The sequence below is a fragment of the Lethenteron reissneri genome, chromosome 37 (genome assembly GCF_015708825.2).
Source record: "Lethenteron reissneri isolate LAM-NWPU_2019-01 chromosome 37, ASM1570882v1, whole genome shotgun sequence".
Taxonomy (NCBI): Eukaryota; Metazoa; Chordata; class Hyperoartia; order Petromyzontiformes; family Petromyzontidae; genus Lethenteron; species Lethenteron reissneri.
The window spans coordinates 6,980,590-6,990,367 of record NC_083815.1 but is presented as its reverse complement, the minus strand read 5'-3'; the positions used below and the strand labels follow the sequence as shown (position 1 = coordinate 6,990,367).

The following is a 9,778-nucleotide window of genomic DNA, read 5'->3' as shown; positions in this document are numbered from 1 at the left end:
TAAAACAATTATCAGCAACGGCAGAGGTATTGGTCCTACCGTGTTTCAGATCTGCCTTGTGTTCGCGAACGCGGTCCGAGACATGTCATTTAGTTTTCCCAATGTAACTGCTGCCGCAGCCAGAACTCAGTTTGTAGACACCTGGGTATTGCATATCAGGAATCACATCCTTTACAGATGGGATCAAATCACCGACTTTGTGTAATATTTTTGGTAACCCCTACTATGTATGGCAAAGTGATGGTATTCGTTGAATCCTCAGATGGTTGTCTCCCCATGGCTGGGGAGACAGCTTTGCGGATTGTATAGGTCAGAATATCCGTTCATCCTGAGAGCTTGGTGTATGTGTTCCAGCTCACTGGCTAGGTGATGCTGGTCGGAGATGCAACGGGCCCTATGGTGTAGTGTTTTGATGAGGGAATTCTTCTGGGCTGGATGGTGGTGGGAGTCGGGCTTTAGATAGGCATCCGTGTGGGCCGCTTTCCTGTAGACAGAGTGTCCCAACGAGCCAACAGGTCTCTTCTCGATCAAAACATTCAGGAATAGTAGCTTGCCATCCTTTTCCACTTCCATGGTGAATTTGATAGATGGGTGTACGGAATTTATGTGGTTGAGATATCGGTTCAGTGCTGGCAGGCCATGTGGCCAGATGACGAACGTGTCATCTACGTATCTCTTCCACAAGGAAGGACGTAGGGTGGATATTTGGATGGCATCTGTCTCAAATTTCTCCATGAAAGCATTCGCTACCACTGGCGATAAGAGAGAACCCATTGGGGTACCCTCATTTTGTTGAACCGGAATTGATAGCTTGAAAGCATTTAGCGTGGGGCCCTTGAAAGTGCGGGTCCCGTAGCATTATGTAGCTACTTTTACTACGAGGATCAACCCGTCTCCTCGTCCAGGGGTCGCCAGCCTGCGTCTCCGGAGCCGCATGTGACGCCTCTTTGATTTTCAAACCCCTGGCGGCTACTTGCAGATGTTTTACTGCCACCAAGTGGGCAGCCGTTTGTTGAAAAACAACCTAATCTTAAACACTATTTAACGCAAAGATCATCTTGGTTCTTTCGGTAAAGTCACGTAGAAGGGAAATAATAAAATAATAAAAATAAAACATAATAAATTAATTCTCACGACGTTTCGGCCACAACGCAAGCAGCCATCCTCAGGTGAAGAACAGGTCTGTCGAGAAGACAGCGATAGACCTGTTCTTCACCCGAGGACCTGAGAACGGCTGCTTGCGTTTTATTTTATTATGTTTCATTTGTATTATTTTATTATTTCCCTTCTACGTGACTTTACCGAAAGAACCAAGAAGATGAATCCCTGCAATCACGAAAGCTTTAAATCGAAATTTAACGCAAAGATAATTTGAATTTTTTAATAAAATGAAAAGTCACTATGGAATTGTCTTGGTGACACCAAAATGTACAAGGGTCAAATTGTATTCATAAAGAACATCTAAAGGGGGGACAACGACTAAATGGCCGCAGTTTATTCCATCACCTATTTTGTTGATTTCAGTCGGAATTTGTTTCTTTGTCATCTGTCGTAGAACCTGCCATGTTTGTGCACGTGTACAAGTAGCTCTGCGTGTGATGCAAGGCTCTTGGGCTACTTTGGTCCAAAAAAAAAACTAAATAAAAAATGTCTCCTTCGTAAAAGGTTGTCAACCCCTTATCTCTTAGTCCGGTGTAAGCACGTGGGGGGGGGGGGGAGGTTGGGGGTATTGCGGAGACGCAAGACACCCGCAGCAGTCTGCACCCATAACTCGCTCGCATTCTATCCAAAGAGCACACGTGGTACGTATTGCAAAGCGGCAAATCTAAACAATGTCTTCAATGCATAGGCTGAGTATGGACAACTTTATTAATTTTTTTCCAAAGCAATGCACTTTAGTTTTCCTGTGAAGGGTACAGAATAGATTTTTCATGAACGTTTACACAAGATTCATGAAATCTACACCAGCTGTACATTTTAGTTTTGTGGTGTAATCAAAATTTTGTAAAAATGTATAAACATAAACAACCCAGTTGTTGCAGAATAATAATAATACAAGTCTTGAACACATTGCTCACACTTAGTGCACATATATGGATTAATTTACTGAGAGATCAGGAGTTTAATCGCTTCGTTTAATGACACGATTAATGGGGCGAATAATTACACAGTATACAAAAGTAATATCAGCTACAAGATAGTTGTAACAGACGTGTTCACCGCATACGCTGATGGGCGGCATTCTTAATAACTGGCAGGTGTCTAATCTTCCACAGCAAGCTGTTATCTCTCCACTACGTCGACAAAAATGATTTAGATCTTACATTTTGATTTCATAAGAAACACGTAATAGCAAAAAATTAAGACACACCATACAGTACAGTAAATATGTACACGTGCTGCGTAGAAAAGGTGATCATTAGCGGGAGACGTTTTCATCTCCTTCATAAGTGAAATCATAAATTGCAATTTGTATGTTACAGATGTACAATTGCGCGTGGTGGGAAACTCTCCACGTCTACACGCACCGCTGAACGTCGGGAGAACGTTCGCTTCACTGGAGTTTTTTTTTGTGTTTTTAAGAGGAGTTGTAGGTTCTTGGGTTTTCTGATGATGATGATAATGAATAAATCTGGTTATCGGATACGAACGAAATAAATCATATCATTCTTCGGAAAAGACACAGGGTGAAGGACATGGCAAGCAGCTGTTGAAGAGAGAGAGACACACACAAAAACACTGTGTTATTGATGATTCTTGTGTATAATATGAAACCCAAGGAGTGCCTGGGGGAGACATGTGATGCAAACCAATGTGATATATAAACAAAATCATAAACCTGATATCAACATTGGCATTAAGCGAACATTTTAGCAACATAAAATCATACGTTAACAATTTGAAAAGTTAGGGAGTATACTTTTTTTATCGACACATAACTAATTTTCCAGTAAGCGACACTGCAAGTTATATTTGTTGTACATTTGACATTTTAAAATAATAATATAAAATTTCTCTACATTTGTTATATATTGGGTACAAACCATATATGTGACCTAAAGTTTGATTTGAATAAGTTTACTAAATGTGTGCCATCGAACAATGTGTTCATTTCGTAATGAACGGAAACCTGTATAAACATTTAAGCAACAATAAATCATGCATTAACAATGTAAAACAATTAAGGAGTATACTTTTTATGTACATATAACTCAATTTCCAGGAAGCTACACTTCAAGTTATATTTGTTGTATATTTGACATTTTACGCAAAAAATATGTAAAAATGGCACTACATTTGTTATATATTGGGTATAAACCATACATGTTTGATTTTGTATACTTTATTTTAATAAGTATACTAAATGTGTGCCCTGGAACAATCTGTTTTCATTTCGTAATGATTGGAAACCTGTAAGGGGTGCCAGCGGTCTAAACGGCCACGTCAGGAGGATTCTAAATTGCCTTTTAAGTAATGTTGTACTGTCCCGTGAAGAGAATCAATGCACTTACACAATTTAATTTGGACATATACAGAGTGGAAATTCAGGAACCATTTCAACAATCAATCCCAGGAATTATTCTTCCCCGTTCGAGACGTTGACTTCCTCGCCGGTACGAAAGAGTTCGTGGCTTCGATCCTGACCCTGACGACGCATACCTGTTGTACATTTGGAGTTTGCGTGTTTTACTCCCGTGGTCGCATGGATTTTAATACCTCTCGTCCGGTTTTGCCACTCCGAATTTTAGAAACCCGCGTTTACATTACTTCGCTGCTGCGTGAAATTCCCACGTGATGATGATGACGATGATATGAACCACTGCGATGAGTTATCACGTGTGGCCAGGTCACCTCTGACAAAGAGCTAACAACTCAGTGGGGGCTTTGGTTGCTGATGTAAAACAATTATTACTGAAGAGAAATATAACGAGAGAAACAATTCCGGAATGGATTGCAAAAATTGATTCCTGAAGGACGCATTGAGCCAAACAATCGTTGGAATTGTTTCCTCTCAACTACAATGTGTGCACACAGGATGGTATTAGAATTCCGTGGGGGTGGTTTCAATTTAGCATTTTCTTTTAATTACAGCCCTGGAGGAAAAGGGGGATGCGGGCGTAAGATGAAATTTCATCGCAGCAAACAAAACGTGACCTTGATTGCCAATCCTTAATGGCTTTCTGCATAATAGCGGGCGGTGTTTTGAGAACAAGGCATTACAATTATCCGCAGTCTCAATTTATTTCTGGATATTACGTTGACCTACTTCACCATTCATTCATCGAAAATATTGTGCACGGTGGGCTTGCTGACTGAAAGATATGGTCGCCGACAGAGCTATTCCTTGTGTGGCAACGGATTTGGTGATGCTGCGCTGGCTGGCAGTGGTGCACTAGCACAATTGACACACATACACTCGTCACCAACACTGTGTGGCCTTAACAGAAAGAAATATTGAAGCGGCCACATTTTGGGCAATTGCCCTCCAGCTTCATAGTGCAATATATAGCACGTGCTGTGGAGAAGGGTCATTGCCAGAAATGTCACCCATTATATACAGCGTGGCCAAAAAGGCTGGCAGTGTGCACAAGCACATGTATTCCTTTATTTTAAGGAAGTGTTGTTGACGACATGGCCGGATTAAGGTTCTTATAGGCCTTCGGCACTTCTGTTTCATAGGCCTTCAGTGATAACTTCAGTGATAATGTCTTGTCTTTCCTTGCCCCACTCTCTATTGAGAATTATACTGTGCAAAAAACACAATTTGAAGGTATCATTGCAAATTTTTGCATGAAAATAAGTCGAAAAATTCATCTCTGGTGTTAATTCCTCTCACCTTATGAAAAAAATATTAACATTGACATGATTCTGCCTCTTCATATATACACTGTGTCTATATTAATATATTTATTCAACAATATATCTTGGTTACATTTTGTTATCATACAAACAACAAAAAAACATGGTTAAACATTTTTTTCGTAGGCCCTTTAGTTTTCACTGTGCCTATTGGATAATACGGCCCTGGTTGATGGGCGTGTTGAGTTCTATTGGCTGGCAACAGTCACAGAAGGACATCTCCAGTGGCTTGCATTAAGTGATTGAAAGCACGCGTTAAAACAAACATCGTGGGGCCAACGCGTTTTTGTGAAGTGCACATGCTAGCTACAGATTCAGTAAACATTGTGATCAACTAACGGGGGTGCCATTACCTTCAATGTAAAGTTCTGCTACTGAAGAAATGACATCGGATGGTGTAGTGAATTAATATTCTCAACAAAAACAAATTGACTTCACATTGAGTGTGTATAATTGTGCATTTCATACCTGTATTAGGAGTAACCCTATGACCACTCCTCCCACAGTCAGTATGTAGTTGTGAAGGGACTGCATAATTTTCGTGTAGCATCCCTGTCAAGGAACATTTCCAGCAGAAATTAGTTTCGTCGCTAATCTTGCTTCATTACGTCGGCAGACCTGAAAACAAAAATTCGTGTGTGCATTCTACGCGCTAAGAATACTTGACCGTGAGACCATCTGCCACCCGGTTTTTGCTGACAGGTCCCAACTCACTCCCTTGGTGCGGCTCCGTAAAAATCACTGCTACCCTGGGGGCTTTAAGGAAGAGCAGTCCTATGTCTGTCAGTGAAATTAAACAATTAAACCATGACGCTGTGCTTTTTGCAGCTGCTCACAGCTTAGCGCAGCCACGCTGCATTAGGATCTGTCCAGCATCCCACTAAATTATAAATGGAAAACACATAAAGCATAACGACCACCCAGTCTCCACATCTAAATAAAAAAAACTATATTTTTAATTCAATCAGCCTATTTGGCTTTCTAGGCCAATGTTATCAAGCAGCGTTTGTTTAAGTGAGCAAAGCGTGAACCAGTTTCAACTGTCTGCGTCTTAATAGCAGAGCCAGGCTTGTTAAACAATTGCTGTTGGATTAGCAGGTACTATTGGTAAGAGCACTCCACCTAAACTGTGAGGCCCTGTTAATAGCGAACAGCAAAGTTATATGAAAGAGGTGTTTGTATTTAGTTTTGAGATGCAATTGGACGAAAGATGCTATACATAATAATAATGATAATCATTATTATAGGTATGGAAAATATAAGACTCTAATTTACCATGCCTGAAATACCAATGTTAAATTGAAAAAAACGTGACAAATTTAGCAATAGAAAAATATGTACTTGACAGTAATTAAAATGAAAGTGTGTGTTTGGTTTGTTCTTCTGTATTTTATATTTTACGTGATATTTTTTAAACACAATAGCCAGGGACATAATTCCATAATTAGTACAGAGCATATGCCGAAAAACAATCATAAGAAAATTAACCTCAACAGCTACAAAATAATAAATTATAATGCAAATCTCAAAATGGAGTGGTTTCTATTATTCCGAGAATGACATATCAATAACAATAATTATTTTACTGCCCTTTGTCAATCCACTGCTGAATAAAGGATTCCACAAGCCATGCTGGCCTAGGGGATTGTTACCATGCTGGTCAATGTGGGTTGGTGAAGTGTGGGCCTGATGTTAGCCATGACCAGGAATTGAAATGTGGGTCACTAGGTTCATAGTGCAGCGCCCTCACCACTTCGCCACCACACCTGCCAGACATAACAACATCTGCGGGTAATGAATACAGTGAGGGAAAAAAGTATTTGATCCCCTGGATTTTGTTGTTTTTATTCTGTCTCTCACTGTTCAAATAAACCTACCATTAAAATTATAGACTGATCATTTATTCGTCAGTGGGCAAACGTAGAAAATCAACAGGGGATCAAATACTTTTTTCCCTCACTGTAGATGCTGTAAAAATAATCATCACCCCACCTCCATTTACAGTTCTCTCAGTCACTCAACTCCAGTGTCAGCCATGGCCGGGAATCAAACTCAGGCTTCCATAGCGCTGTGCGCACTAACCGCTGCACCACCGCTTCCCCTTCATTCGGATAAAATTGCAAGATTTAACAATCGTTCCACTGAATTTCCAAAATTTCGAAACTTACATCGTCATCTGTTTTGTAGCTCTGAATCGTATTACTATGACGATATCATCACGATGAGTCATACTCCCAGTATGAACATCGTCTTCAAATCTTGAGCCACTGTCCAGTAAATGGTTTCCCCACGGCATAGCCATTCATCACGGTTCTGCAGGTCCTCTTGGAAATGTATCCCGAGATATGTTTTGTTAAGTAACAGATATGCGCCAGGCTCTCTTCCACTCCTCCCCTTCCACCCTGGAGGTGCCTGTGTAGGTACCTGCTCATTCCGGTGTCGGGGGTCCCCCAGCAAGCATCTGAGCCTGTCCATCGTGGCCTCACTCTCTGCGTGAATGTCCCCCTTGCAGCATGCCTCTGGGATTATCTTGCCCGAGGACAGCTGCCAGAAGAGGGTTCCTTCCCAAAAATCCGAGGGACCTCGCACCCCACAGCATCCGAACTGGATATGCAGCGGGGGAGACAGTGGTGGGGGCAGGGGGAGGGAGGGAGGGGGAGGGAGGGGAGGGAGGGAGGGGGAGGGAGGAGGGGGATGGGGAGGGAGGGAGTCAGGAGAAAGAGGTTCAGGAGGTTCAGGAGGGAGGGAGGGAGATTTTACAACATCAAAATCAGCATCTTTGTATAGACTGGAGGAGGAGGAATCTGATGAGCTATGAAGCTCTTTTTTCACAGATGTCCAGCATGGGCGGGTCAGCGAGTTTCTACAACAGCAAACGGTACAGCAACAGCAACAACAAAAACCGATAGGAGTGCAAATGAGAGAAAAAGGTAAGCGAGTTGCTAGCTATAAATGAATAAAAGTGTTTTATAAATTAATTAAATAAGTCCGATTTATCAGGCTTCGGCAAGGCAGCAAAAACAACAACATAACCAGGGATGGGTGGATGTTCCAGCGGCACGGCATTGACAACAACAACAGCAACAAACAGATCCCATGAGAAAAAGCACTCTTTACCGTCTTCATAGCTGAATTCCAAAACCTTGAGAAAACATCAGTGGCGTTGTCTCCTTGATAGCGCATCTTGAGCTCAAGAGCAAAATAATCTTCGTTTAACTACGCAGAGGGAGGGTTAAGGGGGAAGCGAGCAAAACGGAATTACCGATGGAAGCATTACGTTGCGAACTCCTGACACATATTATTCATATCAATGCGTTTATGCGTATATTGTAGACTTTTGAAGGCTTTGTCTGTGAGTAAGTGTTTGCGAATGAAAAGGGTAACTGTTGATCTTACAATTTAAGAACCGTCAATATCGATGTTGTTTTTCCTCCCTAAAATTTTGTCGATCAGGGTCCCATGGCATGGTGTCAGCGTCCAACTATTGTTCTACTCAATCTCTCAGGATCGTTTTATCTCACCCCGATGAAGAAAGGGGCATTGATCCCGTGTTGTAAGAAACAAAAACTAATTTGAAGAGAGACACAGAAAAACAACGCCTCTGTGTCGAGGCTTTAAATAGAGAGTGAGGGGGGGGGGCAGAGAGAGAGGGGGGGGTGTCTCTCTTTGCGTGTCTGTGTGTGTCTCTCTCTGCTTGTGTGTCTGTCTGTGTGTCTCTGTGTCTGTGTTTTGTCTCGCTCTCAAATTTAGCCATCTTTGGAAGAATGTAATCAACCAGGTAAGGGTGTTGACTGTTGTGTTAGCCGACTCTCTGTGTTGTATTGCATTATATTTCTAAGTTTACTAGGTATGTTTTTTCTCATTCATTCTTACCGAGTGACGGTTGCTTGTGTTATAATCGAAACGTCGTATTCTATTATTATTTAATTTATTTTCTTTCTACGTGACTTTACCGAAAGAACCAAAGAGTAATTCATGCAGTCACGAAAGCTTCAAATCAAGTTTAAATCTTGAAGCTTTTTTCAAGAAGCCTGCATTCAATAAACTGAGTACGCAAATCGCAATAGGCAATAAATGTGGCATTGAAGCACGTAAAAAACGTAACTAATCCTCTAGTCTGAGAAGAGGTGAGCGTGAAGAGGTAAAGGTGCAGCTCCGCAACTTGTGTGTCACGCCACTGCTGACAGAATGGCCTCAAACAGAGGGCGCTCTAGAATCTAGACAGTCCCTATAGAGGGTAACTTGGCCTACTCTTCCACACCGGCCAGACACCGTAGAAGAGGTGGAGGTACCCATACTTTACCTCGCCACACGCGGCCTGCTGATCAGCTAACTGTGGGTGTGTAACCCATTTACACTATTGGAGTGAAGAAACTTGACCACTGACTTTGCAAGCCAGAGAGTCGAACTATTGACCTCTAGGTTGAAAATTCGGTTGTGTTAACCATTACGCCACAGCAGCATCAGGCAGGATAAGTACAGGGGACTCCTCTACTTATGAACGAGTTAGGTTTCAGAGGTGTCTGTTCGGAAGTCGATTTGTTCGTAAGTTCAACTTTACTCCTCTCGATTCCAAACACGTTGTACGGCATGTACACTAAACACGGGGAATGGCTTTAAAAGATGTATCATTATCTGTAGATGTAGATGCCACTGGCTCTTCATGTTCTGCAGATGTAGATGCCACCACCGCCATCTATTGCGCGGCGGTTGAACTTACGTCTCTCGGTCCGAACAGGCAACTGGACATATGGACAGGTTTGTTCGTATCTCTGAAAGTTCGTAAGTCGAATGTTTAAAAGTAGAAGAGTCCCTTTAACACGCAAATTTCCCAATGAAGCTGGATGTAATTACCAGCGAAACGTCGTACTCAAATTTTAAATTATGTTGATTTCACTCTTCAACACACCGGGGCTAA

General features: G+C 41.8%; 1 protein-coding gene across 4 annotated transcripts in view; it reads right to left on the bottom strand.

Moving 5' to 3' along the window:
• Positions 1-2,118: 2,118 nt before the first annotated feature.
• Positions 2,119-9,778, bottom strand: part of LOC133351429 (tetraspanin-18-like) — a 53,562-nt gene continuing 45,902 nt past the window's right edge. For all 4 annotated transcript variants that reach the window (XM_061566629.1, XM_061566631.1, XM_061566632.1 and 1 more), the window contains 4 exons: positions 7,978-8,076; positions 7,285-7,464; positions 5,329-5,412; positions 2,119-2,707 (listed from right to left, as the gene is read on the bottom strand). In XM_061566629.1, the coding sequence (XP_061422613.1) occupies positions 2,660-2,707; positions 5,329-5,412; positions 7,285-7,464; positions 7,978-8,076 (411 nt within the window). In that variant the 3' untranslated portion in view covers positions 2,119-2,659. The remainder of the gene's footprint in view (positions 2,708-5,328; positions 5,413-7,284; positions 7,465-7,977; positions 8,077-9,778) is intronic.